This window comes from Tetrao urogallus (genome assembly GCF_951394365.1).
Source record: "Tetrao urogallus genome assembly, chromosome: 5".
Lineage (NCBI taxonomy): Eukaryota > Metazoa > Chordata > Aves > Galliformes > Phasianidae > Tetrao > Tetrao urogallus.
In genome coordinates this window covers 61,757,090-61,777,974 of record NC_136818.1, presented here as the reverse complement: position 1 = coordinate 61,777,974, position 20,885 = coordinate 61,757,090, and the positions used below count along the sequence as shown (strand labels likewise).

The 20,885-nt window shown below is 51.3% G+C and overlaps 1 protein-coding gene across 3 annotated transcripts in view; it reads left to right on the top strand.

Moving 5' to 3' along the window:
- The window catches only part of CTBP2 (C-terminal binding protein 2), a gene marked incomplete at both ends in the record, with an annotated part of 45,229 nt that extends 25,050 nt beyond the window's left edge, over nucleotides 1–20,179 (top strand). For 2 of the 3 annotated variants that reach the window (XM_079535195.1, XM_079535196.1), the window contains 8 exons: nucleotides 12,203–12,357; nucleotides 13,288–13,432; nucleotides 15,763–15,969; nucleotides 16,703–16,917; nucleotides 17,182–17,312; nucleotides 17,459–17,586; nucleotides 18,102–18,219; nucleotides 19,999–20,179. In XM_079535195.1, the coding sequence (XP_079391321.1) occupies nucleotides 12,203–12,357; nucleotides 13,288–13,432; nucleotides 15,763–15,969; nucleotides 16,703–16,917; nucleotides 17,182–17,312; nucleotides 17,459–17,586; nucleotides 18,102–18,219; nucleotides 19,999–20,179 (1,280 nt within the window). Of the gene's footprint in view, nucleotides 1–12,178; nucleotides 12,358–13,287; nucleotides 13,433–15,762; nucleotides 15,970–16,702; nucleotides 16,918–17,181; nucleotides 17,313–17,458; nucleotides 17,587–18,101; nucleotides 18,220–19,998 lie in introns of all 3 variants that reach the window. The other variant, XM_079535194.1, reaches the window with a different exon arrangement.
- Nucleotides 20,180–20,885: the final 706 nt, after the last annotated feature.

Sequence of the window (20,885 nt, the reverse complement as noted above, 5' to 3'; positions counted from 1 at the left end):
TGTTGCACAGCTCTGTGTTGCACAACCAGTTACAGTTTGGGAAGAGCACTTCAGTGAGAGCCAGAGGGACACTCACAGCTCTCCCTGGGGACAGACAGCAAGCAGCTTTTGCTGCGGGAAGGAAGAGGTGTTTGGTGCTGGTAAGGAAAAGCGCTGCTGTAAGTCCTGCTGAAAAGCCTCTCCTGCTCCTCCCAGAGGCCTCAGGCTCCGGAGCAGCAGCTGGCCTCCAGAAGATAAGCAGTTTGCAATGCAATCTCTGCCTTGCTTGCGCTCATTTGTGGTTCGGCTGTGGGTTCCCTGCACCAGATGCCAGGAGTGCTTAATTCCCTTCCATGATGCCCCTCTAATGGGTGGAATTTGGCCATTCGCCGCACTCAGGGACACTTTCCTGGGGGATCTCCAATTTCCTTTACTCCCACTCTGGAAAAATATTAGGCTCGCGGTGTTAATACGCCTCTTGCCTATTTGTTTGTTTAATCTGTTCATAAGGCATCTAGCCAAGGCACTGACCAATGAGTACATACAGAGCAATGCTGGGCAGCTGGCTGCGAGCACAGCAGGGCTGGTAGAAGGCAAGAGAGCAGAAGAAAGGGGCAAATACTGGAATTAGCAGCAACAAGCCAACTGAAATACTGCTGCTGGACAGGCAGTAAGCTAAAGGTAGACAGTTTCTAAGAAGCTATTCCATGCTTGTAACAGCACTGCTGGTAACATTCACAAAATGTTTGTGATTTGAATTTTTTGCAGGCTCCTCCTCCCAAATTCATGTCTTTACGTGCTTTGTTTGCTTTCAGCTTCTAGCCTTTATAGTTTCAGAATATCTCTTATCCATTCCATCCAAAGCCCTTTGTGCTGCAGCAGGGCAGTGTTTGGTGAGTCCTGCGGCTTCGGGCTCTGAGCAAGGATCTGCAGGTGGGATTTGGAAAAACTATAACTGGAAAGTAGGTCTTAAGCAAATTGATCCCTGGCTCTGGGATTTTGACTTCACATCGTGAACAGAATGTGTAACCTGTGCTTTGCTGCCCTAACTGCACTTTGCTGCTAGCTGTCCAGGCTGGGGAGTTGGACCAGATGATCTTTAAAGAAACTCTATGAAAGGTCCCTTCCAACTCAAATGATTCTGTGGTTTTACTAGGACAAGAGGAAATAGTTTCAAACTTAACAGAGGAAAGATCTAGATTGTACACAACTTCTTTCCTGTATCCAATAAGGGTAGTGAGGCACTGGCACAGGCTGTCCAGAGAGGTGATAGTGCCCATCCTTACAGACACCCAAGGTCAGGGGATGGGCTCTGATCGCCTGACGGAGCTTTGGGTGTCCCTGTGCATTGCAGGGGGTTGGACCAGATAGCCTTTGAGGTTCCCTTCCAACTCAGATCATTCTATGACTCTAAGCTAGTTTTGTACATCTGTGGGTTTGATGGCTCTGTTCCCTTTGCAGAGGTGTTTGGGACCTGGAACTCCTTGGGTCAGAGGCCCTCCATGGGGTTCAGCCTCTTCTTGTCCAATTTAGGTGGTTCTTTCTCATCTCCCACGTGGAAGAGAATCAAGAGGAGGCTGTCCTTTGGGACAGTTTTCTTGGAGCTGCTCTTAGCAAGGCCAGCTTGCCCTGCAACCATCTCTGTGCTCTCACCAGCTTGCGACTGCAGCTGTGCCCGCAGCCTCCCTCCCACCTGCCCCCTGCCATCCCATTCCTGCTGGCAGCTGCTGTGAAGCAGAACCCCTTGCTCAGCTACACAAGGTAGCAGCCTGTCCCAGCAAGGAGCCTTCATGGCCCTCAGAGGCCACGGTTTCATGTTCAATTACAGTAAGAGCGTCTCAATCCCACTCCTGGAAGTGGTCCATGGCCGATGTTTCTTCTTGGCCAGAGCTTTGTGCTGAGAGGAGGGATCAATATGCTGCTTGTGCAGAGATCCTTGGCTGCAGCACGCAGGTTGCACGTCCCCCTGTGGTTCCCAGACCTGTGTGGCACGGCGCTGCACCCACAGCAACGCACCAGTAACTACGAGTGGTTTTGGAGAGGCACTGGGGCTGACTGAGCCGTTTCTGTTTCCTCCATGTGCTGCTGTTTTTCCTTGTTCTCTGCCTTGATTTCAGCGGCGTTGTTTCCCTCGTCCTTACGAATGCAGCCAACTTTGTAATTAACCAAAGCACTGCGCAGCCATTGTGGCTGTTCCGTGGAGCTCTTTGTCCAGACCAATGCCTCCCCTTCCCCAAAAGATTTTGTTCAAATCCCCACAACTGAGGGCAGGTTGGAACCTGGGGTTCAATTCTGATACCTCTGGCTATGGTAAATACTGTAGGGGTTATTTTTCTGTTGCATTCTTACATGAGAAAAATAGTTACGAGAAATAAATATCACTCTGAGCTGGGCTTTACTGCTTACTGGGCTTCGAGCCTGGAAGGATTTAAAAGTCATCATGCTTTCAGGGAAAGCTGCAGCGAGTGAGAGGAGGCGGAGGGCTGCTGCTGCCAGCTGTTGTGATTTGGGAATTGCTGGTCCTGACCAATGGAAGGGAGGTGGGGAGGCAGCCAGCACTGAGCAGTGTGACAGGGCAGTGGAGAACCCCGGGTTCATTGTTTCTTTCATATTGTGACACTGTACATGCAACCTGTTTTTAATCATAGTTGTTATCTTGTGTTGCTGGGCATTGCATGAACAGGATGGGAAGTGTCTTCTTGGGCATTACTGGCTCTGTGTCCCCATGAGGCCACTTTCCATCCCACATCTGTCCCATATGGAAAGCAGCGCTCTGCTGTAAAGACTTGGAGCAATCTGCCAGAGCTGGTTACAGTATCTTGTCCATTAGAAGCAGAAAGAAATACCACTGGGGGTAGAAGATAGGAAATATATTTGCAAGGCATCCAAGTCTGATGCTGAGACGTTCTTTCTTTCAACGTTGATGTTGCCAATAGTTTCTCTTGTGCTCAGACCAAAACTATTCTGGGCGGAACATTTGCTCCCTACTTTCTAGCAAGCCTGGTTGCAGGAATGAAGAATGGATTCTTTTCGCTCACCACAGCTGGTTTGAATGATTTCCACACTGAAGCCATTGACTCCAGTCACTTTTCATGTGAATCGCAAGGAAGTCGTGACTGGGTTTTTGTTCATGTGCCTGACAGGGGCAGGAACAGCAGAGTGGTTGGAGCCAGCTGGCTGCTTGCATGGAAGTGCATGGCAGGGAAGAGTCCAGGTGCATCTCTGCACCCAGCGCAGGTTGCACACATCCCCGCCAGCTCTGTCCAGCTGTAAGGAGGCAGAGGAGAGCGAGATGTGCTGCTGATCTGGGCATCTATGCGTGCTGCAGGGCACAGCAGCGTGACTGCCTTGGGTGCAGAAGGTCCATTGTGCTCACTTAAAGGAGCTTAGAGAGGAGTCCTTCAAGAATTGTGACCCTCACGTTACAAGTAATGCAAAAAAAATTACCTTGAAGGCCATCAGTGTCAGTTGGGTAGTCCTTGAATGAGGCATCGAGAGGGATGTGCTTCAATGCATTGATTTCAAGGTCTGCTTCTCCAAAGGAGTGGCAAAACCCTGTGCTTCAGAGACCTCAGGAAATGACTACAGGTCCTGCAGCAGGTCTGTGTGCTTTTGTAGATGAGCTCTCTGCTGTAAGCAACTTGAGTGAGATCATGGATCATAGGATGCAACTTGTAACAGGCTTCTGCAAAAGAATCCCCTTCTTTTTCTCTTCTGAAGGAGCCCTCTGTCAGGAAGATGGGTGAGCATGTGGGAGACGACAGGTGATCATCAAGGAAGATGAACCATTCCTTGGGTTTTTACCAGAGAGAGGTTCAGTAGAACTTGCTGAGAGTAACATGACCGCAGAAAAAGGGATATAGAGAAAAAGGGATATGCTCCTCCTGCTAACAGCCAGCGGGGAGGTGCTGTGTTGGGGGCTGTGTGTGTAGAGGGGCTTTGTGACCCATAGGACACAAGCACCATGTCTGATCATTATTGCAGCAATTCATTTCAAATCATGGAATCATTAAGGTTGGAAAAGGCCTGTAAGATCATCTAGTCCAACTGCCAATGAATCTGTGTGATGGAATGAAGTGCATGAGCAATCACTTGCTTCCCTTTCCTACCTCACTCCTAAGGAAGAAGTGGGATCTGGTTTGTTCATTTTGCTGTACCTCGTTCTTCTGGTGTGTTTGCATCATGGCTTTGCAATGAAGAATCATCTAGGTTGTTGTTTTAATTGAGAGTAGCTGTAGGGTATGTAGCTACAGCTCTTGGGTGGGTAGGTGATGGGTTTTATTGAGGCAGTAAAGTGTAGAGAGCTGTTAAAAGAAAATGCCTTATGACAGTGATGCTGTTCAGTGTGATTTATAGTTTTATGACTGCAGGCAACTTTGAAATATTTTCACCATCCTCAGTGTACATATTAGATAAATGTACAGCCTGTGCTTACCTACATCAGTGTTGACTTTCTTTCCTGTGATGCTGGAAGGGCATAAAAATGAAGACATTTTCAGCCTGTTACAGCTTGACATTGTTTGGAGAGTAGTTTTGGTACAGCTTTGGGTTTTTTTCCTTCCTTTGGAGAATCCTCTAAGAAATGCCTCCTAGCAGCCATGGAAGTTGCAGTGCAGTGATTCTCTGCATGCATAACAGAACGAGACACCTTACATGTGAAGGTTATTGATCAGAGCTTCCGCTCATTTCAAACAGAGAGAAAATACAGTTCCTAGCTTGGTGCTTTACTCCATCATCCCCATCCCCTCCTGGCTGAAGTTGCCCTTGGTGTCAGTGAGGGAATGGCTTGGTTCTCCACCTAGGGAGCCCTGGGCCATGGCCAGAAACCTCCTTGATGGAGAGGAGAGATGGGCAGCGACCTGCAGGACCATGGGAGCAGCTCCACGGTCTTGGAATTGCAAAATAAGGCTTTGCCAGTGTGTTGTCTGGATTAATGAAGATGAAATGTACTGTATGAATGCAGCATGATTGCGTGGTTATCCCTTGGGCAGCTCCTGCTCACAAGGAGAAAAGGTTGAGTTGTGTTTGTGGATGGTTTTGCTTGCTCCACCAGCGTTCGTTTTCGGTTTATTATGAAGGACACGAAGCGTGTGTTCTGCTCTGAAACACAGCAGATGAGCAGATTCTTCTCGGTTATCCTTCTTCACATAACTCTCCTTTAAGATATTTTTTTCACCTATCCTGAATCGTGATACTATCTCAAACACAGCTGGTAAATAAGGGTGGCTGCAAACTGTGATTTGGATGTTGAACAAGGTATCCAGTTCTCATGCAATGAAGCCATGGAAAGCATCGCCGCGTCTCAGGGTGAGGAGCTGCTTCAGGTACCAAAGGCAGTGATGGTATTTATAGAATCATAGAATGGCCTGGGTTGAAAAGAACTCTGATGCTCACCTGGTTCCAACCCCCTGCTGTGTGCAGGTCACCAACCAGCAGCCCAGGCTGCCCAGAGCCACATCCAGCCTGGCCTTGAATGCCTGCAGGGATGGGGCATCCACAGCCTCCTTGGGCAACCTGTTCCAGTGCTCATCATTTAATGGGTTCGTCTTGGAAAAGTTACATGTGCAGCCTTGGATTGCCAGAATTTCTTTTGGAGAAGCTTTGGGTTTGGGTCTCAGGGCTGTTGGGGTGGTGATGTACAGATAGGTGGGGCTGTGACAGATGTCCCATGCGTGCAGCCCCCAGACCTTATTGGTTTTCAGCCAGGGAGACTGAAGCTAGGCAGGGTTCACAGGGAGAGATAATATCTTTCACGAGAGCAATTTGTACAGTTAGAAAAACATTTGTGCTTTTGGGACCATATGCTTTTCTTCAGATCTCTCTGGTTGCGCATTACATGAAAAATAAAATAGGTTCAAGTTTTGAAAGGTTTAATGGATGTTTGAGAGAAAGGAATTCAAAAGCAGCTCACAAAAAATATCTCAGCATTTGATTTGAAGATTTTAAGAAAGATTCAATAGCCCTGAATGACAAAAGATCTTTCTGGCTTGCAGCTTTCTACGCACAACCCAGCATCTGTGCACATGGAGTTGAAGGATCCGTGTGCAGTCTCAGAAGTGTGCACTCTTGTGCACCTGGGCAGTGTGCAAGTGTACGGACACATTCTTATGCCCTTTTGTACTCCAGGGTGCTCTTAGCAAACAGTAATGGTTTGGTCTATTTCAAATGTCAGCGGGAACCCAACGCGTGCCTGGGTTCCTAAAATCCAAAGATACCCTTATAAAGAATTAGTTGTGAAAGTATTGACTTTAATAGCATGTGGGTTGTACTTAAGTTCTTTCTAGTGTTGGTATTTAGTTGGGTTTTTTTTCCTTCTCATTTAGCTGTGGTGCCATGCTGTGAGGAAGTGTGTGTGTTTATCTTAGGGAAATTGGTGGGATTTGCAGGCATTCAGCACCTCCAGCAGTTATTCCCTGCTTGGTGCATTTTGCCATCATTTTGCACCAAGAAGAATTGTTCCCAGATTCTTCAGAGGGCAGTGGGAGAGCTCAGAGGCTGTGGGACAGGGAGGGAGCACAAAGTGAAGCAAGGAAGCAGGAAAACAAAACTAGGAGCTGCAGAAATGATGGAAGCATGCTGGTTCACCCTCTGCTCCACCAAGGGGTTCTGCCACTTGATTTTTGCCATAGAGGTGGGGGTCTGAGTGCAGAGATGGGGCCGGGAGTGGTTTTGGGAAGGAAGGAAGCAGTGGAGGGTGCAGCACTCTTGGCAGGAGCATTCTGTGGGTCACACAGTGACAGCTGTCGGTCTGCAGAAGGGATGACCTCGCAGCAGGGTCACCCAGCAGACTGCAGGCTTGGCTGGCACGCCTGGCCGATGCCCAGGAGCTATTTTAGTAGGTCTTGCAGGGGATGGAGCCTTGGCAGGACCTGTGGGTTTTGAAGTGAGCTCACAGACCTTTTCCCTTCAGTAGCCAGCCAGCTCCAGCATGGCCCAGGGCTCCGCTTGCATGCGTCACCCCAAATGGCACCGCTGGGCTTCACATCCCTGTGCAGCTCCCTCCCAGCAGAGCAGTGCTGTCTCTCCAACCCACTTGTCTGTGCACCAGGGGCATCGCCGCACTCTAAAGCTGTAAGCCAACAAGTGCCAACCTCTGCCTCGTTTCTGTCCCCAGCCCAGAACTCTGCTAACTCCATCTCTGCCCTCCTGCTCTGGGGGTCTGCAGGAAACCTCCGGCTGATCTCAGTTACGTGAGCCACAGAACTAAGCAGCATACAGAAACACTCGTGTGCATCTTCATTAAAAGATTCGTAGCACTTTCTGTCCAGCATAATTAAAAGGCCAAATGTCAGCATAATTTAATTCCAACAGCTGCATCACAACGTGGCGTTCTCTTTGTTTTCTGCTCGTGTCCAGTGTGCTGACACAGGTTTAGAAGGTGCACATGGCACGTGCTCTGTCAGTCAGCTCGAGCCCCTCCGCTTCCCAAAAGCTGAGGCTGAGGGCTGTGTGTGAGGGATGGCGTTTCTTTCAGTGGGGGGAATCTCCTGCCCCTGCCATACGGCTGTCACTTCCCCCTCTGCATAACAGCTTAGCATCCCGCACGCTGTCAGACCGCGTAAGTGAAAACCCTGAGTTGTTTTTCTCTCTCTCTCTGTGATGATATAATTAGAACGGCTGCCTTTTCCCAAAATGGCCAGGCTGTGCTATTTTCTGTGCCACGATGCTTGCTAAGGAGGCAGTCTTCGTTTCAAGAGGAAGACACCCCGTCTTGCTGCAGGCAGCAGGCAGATGGACTTCCCCGGAGTTTGGGGAATTTGCACATGGAGTTGTTTCACACCCCGTTCTCTTTCCCTGCACAACAATACAGAGGAGCAATAAGACATGGGACCAGGCTGGGTTGGCAGTGCTGGGCGTCCCTATGCCAGGGCTGCTGTGCCCTGGGCCAGGCTGATCCCAGCCTCCATTTCTCCACCTTCCAGAGCATCTTTGAAGCCTTCAGATCCCTCAAGGTAACTGAGAGTCTGGAGAGGCTCCCCTCCAGAGAGGCTTTGGATGCTCTGTCCATCCCTGGAGGTGTTCAAGGCCAGGTTGGATGGTGCCCTGGGCAGCCTGGGCTGGTATTAAATGTGGAGGTTGGTGGCCCTGCCTGCAACACGGGGGTTGGAGCTTGGTGATCCTCGAGGTCCCTTCCAACCTCAGCCATCCTGTGATCCAAATGGCAAACCCGATGGCTCTCCCAGTGTTGTGGGGCTCTTTGTTACAGTGGGGATGCTGGAATACCTTCCTGCTTGCATGGCAGAGAAACCTTTTTGTTTTGTCCTGATGCTATTGGTTTCCATTTGAATAGAAGGGAAAAGAGAATTGGATGAGGAGGGCAGAGAGGACCCAGGGGGATGTGCTGTGGGGTGGCACTCCTCCTATGCCACTCAGAGCTGCCTGCTCTGCATTGCTGCCCCAGGGACCTTCAGCAGTGTGCTGCGTGTGTCTGTGCTGTAATGGGGCACACATGGAGCTCAGGGGTGCTTGTGGTGTGTGCTCTTACAGGAATTCAAGCTGTAAAACAGTGAAATGCTGCAAATATAAAACTCCCCATATTTTGACCGAGTGTTTAATTTATGGTTGCTTCTGTCATTCGTATGTGGCTTACAGTCCTGGCGTTTGTATTATTTCTTTTTTGTGCATGCATTTATTGTGGGGAAACATCTATGAACTCCGAGAGGTTCAGTGAGAGGGAGAGCTCCTGGGCAGGGCAGTTGCTTCCCTCCTTTCTGCAGCCTCTGATTTTGGAGCTCACTTTTTTTCTTTAGAGATGTGCACATATGTGTCATGAAGGGCAATGCTCTTCAAACCAGTGGGAGTGTTTCCATGAATTTCAATGGAAAAACACCTGTGTGCTCTTTTAGGGCAAGAGATGCTGATCACAAGTTGCACCAGGTGAAATTCCAGTCGGGTATTAAGAGGAATTTCTCAGAGCAGTGAGGCAGTGGCACAGGCTGCCCAAGGAATGGTGGGATCACCATCCCTGGAGGTGCTCAGAGCCGTGGGGATGTGGCACAGAGGGACGTGGGCATGGGGTGAGCTGGGATTGGACTCGTTGATCCTAGAGGTCTTCTCCAGCCTTAATGATTCTCTGATTCTGTGATTGTAATCTGTGTTTGGCCTTGTGTTCAACCCAGGCCGTTTTATGATACGAGATGAGGGGTGTAGGCTGCAGGTGATGCTGTGGGGCTGCTTCCATGTCCTCCCAGCTCCCAGCAAAGGGGCAGGGGCAGGAGATGGGCACCTCAGGGAGGATCTGGGGGGTGAGCCCTGCTGGCAGACTGCCTTGGCTGCCAACCACGGACACGTGGACACGTGCAGAATTATCCTTTGGGTTGTGGTGCTCTGGGTTCGCCGTGGCCTTGCCTTCCCCAGGGCTTTGTGCTGCTTTTCTTGCTGCCGCAAAAGGCTCTCGGTTTGTTCCTGGAGCCTTGCTCAATGCGCTCCATGTGGATAGGCATGTTTCATTTTTAAGCTTTGGGGGGGGAAAAAAAAAAGAAAACAAAACAAACATAAAACACAGCATGGCACAGATTAAATCCATTTGAGACAACTGGAAAAAAAAAAAGAAAGACGTATGTGCAAGTCAAGTCAATAGGAGGAGGGGAGTGGAAGGGGGAAAAAGAAACTGTGACATATACAAACCCTTTAGTGTGCATAGCATAAGATTTTTTGGCTGGCACTCACATGATTTTATTCAAGGGCTGGGAAAGAACTACGATTAGTTAAAAGCTTCGGCAAAGTCTGGAGGGAGTGCTCTGAAGAGTTGGGAGCCGCGCAGAGGTGGCTGTAACTCCTCTGGCAATTGCAGACCATTCTTCCGAGGCTCAGGACAAAAGCCTTTTCTTTTCCCTCCGTGTTCAAAGAGACTTGTTTGTCTTGAGATGGTGCAGCTGTGGGCCGCGGGACCGCCTGCTTGAAGATACCCCCTCGTAGAGGAGAGGAGAGCCTGCGCCCTGCAAAGTGGTGGTAGTATTTTCTCGTGTGTGGGTCCCCCCTCCTCCTCCCTCCCTCCTCCTCCACTGCCATGTGTGGTTTTTAATAAGAAGAAGAATGTGGAGGCAACATTTTCCAGGCAAGGGGAAATTTCCTGTTTCTTTTCTGTTTGTTTAATAAAGTGTGTAGTTGACTGTAAAGCTGTAGCTACTCCATAGTGAATGAGTAATTCGGCCGATGGTCAGGCTGGCTTCTCGATGCACTTTGATATACTGCAAGTGAACATGTTTAACGCTGGCTTCTTTCCTTTTATTTATTATTTTAAATGCTGCGTGGCGCAGGGAACTGAGATTAATAAGAATTAGGCAAATGGCTCCAGCTTTTGTTTCTGTGAGATAGCACCCGCCGTCTGGCGGCCGCACAAAGGCTGCCATTGAGCAGGAGCGCTCCCTAATTCTCCTGGCAGGGGTGCCATTGGGATCGGATACAAGTGGGTGGCAGAGGGGAGGAGCGGTGCAGAGGACAAGCAGGCTTTGTGCCTTCCAAATGGAACAAAAGCACTTTATGCACCGGGCTGCGTGCAACAAGCGAGCCGGCTGCACTCGGGGTTCTGAGCGTGGCTGCACAACCTTGCTGCTTCTCCTTTTTCCTTGTCCACAAAGCCTTCCTCCTCTCTCTCTTCCTCAGTGCACCAAGCGATGCCAGCGGCCCCCAGGGGATGGCGTGGGGCTGTGGTTGGCAGTGGTGGGAGGCAGGAGCTGGGTGCAGGATGCACGTGGAGAGGCTGGAGGCTAACCGTGCTGTTAACCATGGGGTCATGGAGTCATGTGATGGCTTGGGTTGGGAGGGACCCAAAGGCCCGTCTCGTTCCAACCCCTCACCGCAGGCAGTGCTGCCAGACACCTGATGGCCCAGCTGCCTGATGGCTGATGATCCAGGGCACGGCTCTCCTGAACGAGGCAGGTGTGTGCAGAACAAGTGTGCTGTGCGAGGAGATGTCATTCCCTGCGGTGCTGTGCCGGCAGCTGGACGGACAGCAGTGCATGGAGGGGCCCAGGGGGTTACACACAGCATCTCTCTGTGCACCGTTATCCCTTTCTGGTGTGCAGAGCCTGCACGGTGAGGCTGGGAGGTGATGCTGCTCCTCATCTCAGAGATGCTGTTCTGCACTGTGCATTAGGGCAGTGTTGTAATTCACTTGCTTGTTAAACAGAGAAAAGAATCCAGCTGGGTATGGTGCTTCCCTTCAGGCTTGTGTAAGCCTTCTGCGCTCTGTGCATGTTTTTATTCTCGCTTATCTGCTTATGGCAAGCTCCTTTTGGTTATCCACATCATCTTGGCCCCATTCCCCGCCTACTGACACGGCCACGCTTCCATCTGGAGGATGTGCGTGCAAACGGGGCACGTTCCTCCCGGTGTGCTCTGATGGAGAGCTCCAAAAGCACTCGTGTGTAACGTTACGCTGGGCGTTGTGGGTCGGCTGTGCTGGGTGGGTTCACTCCTGGCTTTGCTTTTCCTGCTCCCCATCCTGATATCTGCGTGCCTGCCTGGGTCCCTCCTGCTGCTGCTCCTCTGGCATCGCTATGGCCCCTGGTGTCCCAGGCTTACATCCTGCTTGACAGCAATCTGGACAAACAGGCACATTTCATTTTCCCTTTAAAAAAAAAAAAAAGCAAAAAAAAAACCCAAACACTGTTGCTCTTCTCTGTGAGTTTCCTCCCCTCATTGTCATTTTCCTGGCAGGAGGGTGGTGTGATTCCCTGCAAAGCGGCCCCTGCTCCTGGCTGATGCTGGCACACAATAGCATTTGTTCTACAGAGAAACCCCAACCCCAAACCAAACCTTCACCCCTCTGTAGCTAATTACAGCCCTCTGGCTTTTAGAGGAACAGCTACAAGGCGTGGTTGTCAGCGCAGAAATGATGGCACTGAATTCCCCCAGCAGAAGAACCCTAACAACCATCACCAACGTCCAGAAATGAACCTGATAATCCCAGGCTGAGCAGCTAATAGGATAGAAGCATGGGGCTTCCTGCAGCCCTTGCTGATTATCAGTTGTTTCCTAACCTCACCTTGGTGAGCCTGTGATTGGAAAATGAGCCTAGAGCAGCACACAGCTGGATGTGGCCATGCCTAAGGAAACAGCCATAGGCATTGGGGTGGCACTGGTGTGTGTGTGTGTGTGTCCCCACAGCAGAACAGAGTCTGCACTGGTTTTGTATCCTTCACCTTGTGTGCTCTCCACAGGAATGCTTGGGCAGAGCTGTTGCCATGGGTGTAAGGGTTTGTGCTCCTTCTGCTTGCAGGTATCCGTCCTCAGATCATGAACGGCCCCATGCACCCCCGGCCCCTGGTGGCACTGCTGGATGGCAGGGACTGCACGGTGGAGATGCCCATTTTGAAGGACTTGGCGACCGTGGCGTTCTGTGATGCACAATCGACTCAGGAGATCCACGAGAAGGTAACGGAGTGGTGGCTGTGGGGCACGTGGGGAGAGGCAGGGATGCTCTCCTTCCTCCCCAGTCCTCAAGATTTGTTCAGAGCTCCGCTGCGAGTTGGCCCAGGTAGCATCAGCAGAAGTCGCTGCTGATTAAAGTTCAGCGAGGCTGTTTCAAAAGCCAGATGTTATTTTGGAGCAAAAAGTCACCTTATCTCTTAGCATCGGCTTTTGAACATCAATATTATGAAGGTTTCTCCCTTTCACTGAGCCTGCAGTAACACGCAGCGCTCCATGCCCAGCACTCAGCATCAGCAGCTCACTGCCTCCAGCACAGAGTTTGGTGGCTGTGGGCAGAGGTCAGAAATCACATCCAGGGTCTGGAACTGAAAAGGGCCCCAAATATAAAGTGCAGGGGAAGGGTTTTTTATGAGGTGTTCATTGACTAATGAGCGAGTCTTGCAGAATTTAGGGCTTGGGTTCCCAGAGCACTAAGGGGAGCCCAGTGAGGGTTTGAATCTCCACTGAGGGATGGAGTTCAGCCTTACATGTGCATACAGCCTCACACAGATGGTCTTATGTACTCCTGGAATGGTGAGCAGTGAGACAGGTACCGCCCATCCAACACGTATGAGGACATGGAGTGGCACATGGTTGTCCTCAAAACAAGCGGATGCAGCTGTAGAACCTAATTGTTAAAAGAAGAATTACCCTTGTTTGGAAGAGGAGGAGCGGATAGATCTTGGAGTGTCCATGCAGTTCATGCCTCATTCCAAGGGTGATGGCTGCAGTTTCGGTGGGGCACGCTGCTGCTGGGTTTGGTGGCACCGTGGCAGGTCAGCCAACAGGTTGGTGGTAAAGCTGGGCAACTCCCTGTGTAACTGCATCTCAGGAGCTGCAGGTGTTCCGTCCGAGTGTCCTGGTGACTCCTGACATCCCTGTGCCCTGTTGCAGGTATTAAACGAAGCTGTGGGGGCCATGATGTACCACACCATCACGCTGACTCGAGAAGACCTAGAGAAGTTCAAGGCCTTGCGAGTCATTGTTCGAATAGGCAGCGGCTACGACAACATCGACATCAAAGCAGCAGGGGAGCTCGGTAAGTCTCAGTCCTGCGCTTCAGTTCCCTCCTTTGTGCCTCTGAGTCTTGAGAATCAGCACAGGGGACCTCTGTTCCCCATGGGAGCATGTGAGCCGAAGGGCAGTCCGGGCAGTGCCTCGCACAGGGGCTTGGTTCAGCTCCCACATGCCTGGCTGTGCTGCTGGGCCACCACGTGTCACAGGGGTGACAGGGACCTCTGGCGAGCTGCACACCACAGCCTGGGAGCACAGCATTGTGTTGGTGATCGCAGCAGCTGTGACAGCCATTGCGGGCCACCTGATCCAGGGACTCAGGCTCTCACCATGCCTATGCAGGGCTATCTCTGGGGAAGTTAGGGAAAACAGCTGCTCCACATGAGCCATTCTGCAAGGATAATTACGATAAGAGAGTTTCAAATAGGCATTCCTAAAAAGCAATTCTCAGTATAGTGAGTTATTTTTTTTCTAGAGGAGAGCAGTGTCTTCTCAGTTTAATGGTTTCTTCGTGTTTTTAACTCTTATTGTTATTATCCATTATAATGACGTTCTGAAGCTCTGAGCATCAAGAAACGAAAAACATAACGAATAAAATAATGGGATACTGCAGCATAATCCTTCTTTTTATACTTGGCAAATTGGGTGGCCAAATGATGTGGTTTAGAGTAGAAAATGTAATGACTACCCACAAATGTAGCGTAAAGTTTAATTGGTATTGCTTTCCATAAGGTAGTTCTTAAACCGTGCAGGCAGCACAATGTCCAGCGCCTGCTGGGGTGATGGGGTGGAAAGACACTCCCAGCAGGTGTAACTACCACTGCAGTGGGTGGTGGGTGGGTAGGAAGGCACCCAAGAGGGCAGGAGCCCATCAGACAGGGATGAACGCTGCAGGGCTGGCGGTGGGATCAGCCCTTGCTGCCTGAAGCAGGATGAGAGGCACAAGGTGCTGGGAGCTTGAGTTGGGGGGTGGTGCTGGGAGCTTGAGTTGGGGGGTGGTGCTGGGAGCTTGAGTTGGGGTGGTTTCACCCCTGTAGGGCCAGTCAGGTTTCTCTGGGTCAGCATAGGGGCTTGCTAACAGGGAGGAAGAAAGGTCTTAGAGCTTCTGGAGGCAGGGGGGTTGGCAGAGGGCCCAGAAGGTGCATGCATGGCCCGAAATATTCTCATTTTTTAACGGAGTCAGTGGCCCCTAAAGCGGAAGGGGATTTTTGGAATGTTATTCTCTCTTTATCTCTTGCTTTTTCATGGTTTCTACTCCAAGGCCCCAGTACAGTAAAGCATTTAGATACACATTCATCTCAAATTGTGTGTTTAAATTGCGTTGAAGCCAGTGGGATATAAGCATGTGCTTAACTGCTTTGCTGAACAGACGTGAAATTAAGCACCCTCTTACATGCTTTGCTGGATCAGAGCTTTAACAGGGTAATGGCCAGGGAGACATTCTCAGTTAACTTAATACCCGTAGCTCCGAGCAGAGAGGCACGCTTTCAAATGACCCCTTTGTGACAAAGGAACAAAAGCTCCGTTATGGGGATCTGTGCGCAGGGCGGCCGCGGTGCCGGGTGGGGAGAGCTGTGCCAGCATGGCTGGGCCCCCAAAAACAGCACCCAAAAAAGCCTCAGCACCACGAGGAGCACGTCTGGGGTGGCGATGGTCACCCCGAGCCTTCCTGCAGCACCGTGCCCCCGTGGGGAAACCTGCGAAGCCAAAGTGGGTCCAGCTTGGAGCGGCTGCGCTCAGGTGGCTGTGGTGGCACATCTTGGGGGACCCAGAGGTCTTGCCATACCTGGAGCTGGCTGTGCAGTGCATAGCACCTGGTTGTGCTCCAGAGCAAGAAGAGGTGGCTGGTTGTGCCCTATGTGGCTTAATGGCTGAGCAGTCTTATTGTGCAGAGGGAGTGGCTTGTGCCATTGTGGATGAATTGGCTTTGAAGGTAGATTAAACTAAACAAGAATAGGACTTGCTCTTACAGAATAAACGTTTCCTCCTGGAGTTATTCCTGCGTAGCTTTCGCACTTGGAATTGGCACTCGTTCTCAGAGGTGACCCTGAGCAGTACGAGTCGTGGTGCCTTTGCAGATGTGAGGCTGCTGCTCCTTAACTCTGCATCTCTTTGCAAAGTGTTGCTCCAGCTGGCCTCTCACTTTACTGGGGAAATGGTGCGTGAGGGCCAAGGGCAGGGCACGTTGCGCGGGGAACTCCTTTGCTTTTCAGCACACCCTGGTGCACGCCAAGCCCGGGCACGCTGTGCTTTTGGAAGGACTCTCTGTCAAAGCTGAGCAGCTCCTGGCACAGCGCTGTCCCCAGACTGCCTTTGTTTGGGGCTGTGCTGCTCCTGAGCCGTGTCCTCCCGCAGGGATCGCCGTCTGCAACATCCCCTCGGCTGCCGTGGAGGAGACGGCCGACTCCACCGTCTGCCACGTCCTCAACCTCTACCGACGGAACACGTGGCTCTACCAGGCGCTGCGGGAGGGCACGCGGGTGCAGAGCGTGGAGCAGATCCGGGAGGTGGCCTCTGGTGCTGCACGGATCCGGGGCGAGACGCTCGGCCTCATCGGCTTCGGTACGTGGGCAGGGAGGGAGACTCAGTGCTGCAGGATGAGCTAAAAGGAGAGTTTGCACAGTCAGAACTACTGGAGTGGGGATGGGGCTGTGTGTCCCACGAGGTTGGTGTGACATACAGTCATCGAATCACAGAATGGTTGGGTTGGAAGAGACCTTAAAGCCTGTCCGTTCCCAACCTCTGTCACAGCTGGGGACACCACCCACTAGATCAGGTTGTGTGGGACGCCATCCGTCCTGGCCTTGGGCACCTGCAGGGATGGGGCAGCCACAGGTCTGTGCAGCAATGCTGCAGCCTCACCACCCTCAGTACAGAATTTCCCTTTTTTTATTTAAAGCCATTCTCCCTTGTCCTGTCTCAGTCTCCCCATCTAAAACGCCACTTTTCTCCTCTTATAATCTCCTTCCAAGTACTGGACATAGCCATTGACTTTTTTACACTGGTACTTGAGAGAAGGAGCTGTATTTTCCAAGGAGAGTGGTGGTGAAACCCAGCAGTGCCCTCAGAGTGACCAGAGCTGGCTGTGCTGCCTTGATGCAGCTACATCACCTTCCTCTTTCTGAGCCATTCTGCCCAGCGTAAATAGTGCTTGTCTTCAGTTCACCCACAGCAGTAGATGGGATGGAGCTCGGACACCCACTGAGCTGAGAGCTGATGCTCACACAGAGAGGCGCACAGCGTGCACACCTGGCAGCTTGGGCTGGTTGTGTTGATTCTCCTTCCCCTCGCACAGGTCGCACGGCGCAGGCGGTTGCGGTCCGAGCCAAGGCGTTTGGCTTCAACGTCATCTTCTACGACCCGTACCTGCAGGATGGGATTGAGCGGTCCCTGGGAGTCCAGCGGGTGTACACACTGCAGGACCTGCTCTACCAGAGCGACTGCGTCTCGTTGCACTGCAACCTTAACGAACACAACCACCACCTCATCAACGACTTCACGATTAAGCAGGTAATTGCCTCAAGAACGGCCAAGGCGAGTGCCCTGGTCAGCACCCAAACCACAGGTGATGCAGTCAGGCTCTGTGCTCGTGCCCTGGTTCCAAAACAGCTTCTTACACCATCTGTCCCTTTTTTTTTTTCCTGGATAAATTCCCCTGTTAAGCAAGCAGCGAACAGGGGACAAGGATGGGGTTTGCCAATGCCGGCCAGCGTTGGGCCAGCTGTAGAAGGCCCTCTGACACCCAGCTCTCTTGTCTCTTCCCACTGCCCCCAGATGAGGCAGGGAGCGTTCCTGGTGAACACGGCGCGCGGCGGGCTGGTGGATGAGAAGGCCTTAACTCAAGCCCTGAAGGAGGGTCGGATACGAGGGGCTGCGCTCGACGTGCACGAGTCGGAACCCTTCAGGTAAAGCTCCCTGTGCTCCCTTCCTCAGCATCGCACACACCTGCAGGGAGCCCAGCGGCGGCCCTGGAGCCCTTTGCCATTCTTAACACTTTTTGTTCTCTTTTCAAATGGCGGCTAATTTATTTTTTTGCCTCCCTTGCGCCCAGTTTTGCTCAAGGCCCATTGAAAGATGCTCCTAATTTAATCTGCACCCCTCACACGGCCTGGTACAGCGAGCAGGCGTCACTGGAGATGAGAGAAGCTGCTGCTACCGAAATCCGGCGCGCGATCACAGGTACAGCCCTTCTGTGGGGCCCTGAGCTGTGGCTTTCTGTAGCCTCATGCAGGGTTCTAACCCTAATTTTCTTCCCAGTGGGAGGCCTGAGAAATCCAACTTTACTTTTCTGTCATTCTTGACACGTTAGAAGCTGAGGATGATTGGGATGGAAGGGACATGAAAGAGCATGTCCAAATGGTGCTGGAACAGAGCTTGCTCCGAGATGATGCTCCAGCAGATGGGTGGTTCTCTTGTCCTAAAATGAATCCTTGACCTGATGGCAAAGCTTCACTTTGGGCTGCCCTGTGCTTTGAAATGGGGCTGAAGGGAGCAGCTGCTCTGAAGGCAGCACAGGAGAGGTCTCCAACCATGACCTTTGGGACAGCCAGTTGACTTTCTGGGGCCCTCATTTCTCCCCCTTTCCTCCCTGTTTCCACTAACAAATAGAGGGAAAAGGAATAATTGTAGCTTTACTATAGGGTAATAAAACAACAGGGTGCCTGACACGTGCTTACCTTTAATACCGACTCCAGGGCGCATCCCAGAAAGCCTAAGGAACTGCGTGAACAAGGAGTTCTTTGTCACAACAGCTCCGTGGTCAGTAATAGACCAGCAAGCAATCCATCCAGAGCTCAATGGTGCCACATACAGGTAAGCCAGAGAAAAGGACGGTCACAAGCAGGGCTTGCCCTGCAGGTTTTCTAATGCTGCTGCTGGCGAGCCAGCACTCACACTTACCAACAAGCAGGGCAAAACTTACAGACTGAAAAAGGGACTGCAGATCTGCTCTGTTTGTGTTAGAATGCACAGGCTGCAAACCTGCGCCTCCTCACAAACCAAGAACTTCAAATGCAGGACTAAATGCAGGTAGCCTGCTGATTTCCACCAGAATCCCTAAGATCGGGTCACTTGCTGCTTGACTGTGGGAGGCTCCACACACACACCAGCACTGTGTTGTGCTTAGGGAAGAGGCACGCAGGATCCCATCCCCAGCAGAGCTGTGAGGGCAAGGGCCTGAGCAGTGTGTGTGCCCCTGACCAGCAAAAAAATGAGGCCAAACCACCCACAGATGGTGAAAGCATCCTCCTTAACCTGCACCCCTGTGAGGTGGTGTGTCCCGTGGGGCTCTGCTATGCTCCATAGAAGCAGCTCCCCTCCTGGCAGCAGGCAGAGCATCTCCTCCTGGCTTCTCCTTTCTCAAACTCAGTGTCCTTTCTTGGAATGCTGTAAGAAAGGCAGCTGGATTAGTCCAGCTCCAGTTTCCAAGTACTTTCTCTGCTTACAAGAGTAAGAAAGAAGAGGACAGACCTGTAGCAGCATCTACTGAGATAGAATGAGGGGAAGTGACTTCAAATTAAAAGGGAAGATTTTTTGTTTAGATACAAGGAAAAAGGTGTTTTTGTTTGTTTTTTGGGTTTTTTGTTTTTTTTTTACAAGAGATACTTGGGATGTCGGAGCATGCAGGAGGATTGCTTACCAGATTCTTGTGGTTAACAGCTGGTGTCAAGGTACAGGGCCAAAGCCACAGAGGCATACCCAGGAGCTGCACACAGTCCCATGGGTGCAGAGCTGTCTGTCAGTGATACAGAATTACCCAGCAAAGGGCAGTGTGGAGCTTCATAGAACTGCAGGAAGAAGGTCCATCTTAAAAAAGAGCAGGGAAATAAAACAACAAAGCCAGTAGATGGAGAATGGTCTTAAACTGAGACAGTGGAGGTTTAGGTTGGATATTAGGAGGAAGTTTTTCCCCCAGAGGGTGGTGAGGCACTGGCACAGGTTGCCCAAGGAGGCTGTGGATGCCCCATCCCTGCAGGCATTCAAGGCCAGGCTGGATGTGGCTCTGGGCAGCCTGGGCTGCTGGTTGGTGACCTGCACACAGCAGGGGGTTGGAACCAGGTGAGCATTGTGGTCCTTTGCAACCCAGGCCATTCTGTGTTAGATGCACAAGGAGTGTGCCCAGCTCCATGAGCAGAGAAGCAATGCTGTTGTGCAAAAAGGGAGGGCGCAGGGGGCCGTGACATTCATTACATCTGGTGTTGTCTGCTGCTCCAGCTGATAAGCAGCAGTTAGTTTCCTCAGGCAGTTAAACCACGCAGTTATTACAGCAGCTCGTGAGATCGCTGCTCTGCTACTCACACTGACTGTGTCAAATTCAGGACAGTCCTACAGTGCTGGTTTAGAACAGTGTAACTTCACACGGAATACCGCGGTCATTAATGGCAGCAGCGACTGTGCTGCCAGCTTCCTCATCGCAGCTCTCACCAGGTGCTTGAGGATTTTTACAGCTGAAAAAATCATCTTGGCTCAGCCATCCCAGCTGTAAGGCCAGGCGCTGGGCCTCCAGCAGTGATGCATTGCCCTTGCTCCCCTTTCCCCCGCGGTTGGGTCCCCAGGTGAGGTGACGGTGGCTGCCTCTCTTCCTCACCCCAGGTACCCGCCCGGGATGGTCAGCGTGGCCCCAGGAGGAATACCAGCAGCCATGGAGGGCATCATGCCCGGGGGCATCCCTGTGACTCACAACCTGCCCACGGTGGCACATCCTTCCCAAGCTCCATCTCCGAACCAGCCCACAAAACACGGCGACAACAGGGAACATCCCAACGAGCAATAGCAGATAATTTTAAACACCATCCTTCAATAAACTCGGGACCAAGAGACGTTGGAAAAAAGAAGTTATACACGAACTGAAAACGAATTTGATACGAAATTTGTAACGTTGATTTTTTGGACAGATGCATCATTGATGTTCCAGTGTTACCGACACTGATAGCAGCCAAGACTGGGAAGAAGCCCTCAAGAAGGCACCTGCTCACTGAAGCGCTGAAAACTAAGATGTGATACGTTAAGGATCGAAGTGATCGACCTCTGTTATTGTGTGTTAAGTTTCCTTCATCTGTGCATCAATCCCATGAATAAAAATCAGATTTTTTTTCCCCTCCCTTCCTTGGGAAGAACAGGGTCTCTGCACCTGTTTCCAAACAATTGCATTAAGCAATCCTTACCAAGGTAACATAGAAATGGAAGAGGAAACCATGATGTGGCTTCAGCCCTTTCCTTACTCTTGTTACCTCTGACAGTAGGAGGCACCAACACTGGCTTAGCAGCGGAAGAAAAAACCAATGAAATCCTTTGTGCAGCCTCCCGGGGCCGATGTGTGCCAGCAGGGCTCCTGCCAGGCTGGGGGCAGAGGGCTGGGAGGGCAGAGGAACAAGGCAGCAGCTCCTCCCTGCCCAGCTCTCAGTACCGTAGCTGTGCACCCATCTGCGCCCTGCAATGATGCAAGAAAAAAAGAAAAAAAAAAAGAAAAAAAGAAAAAA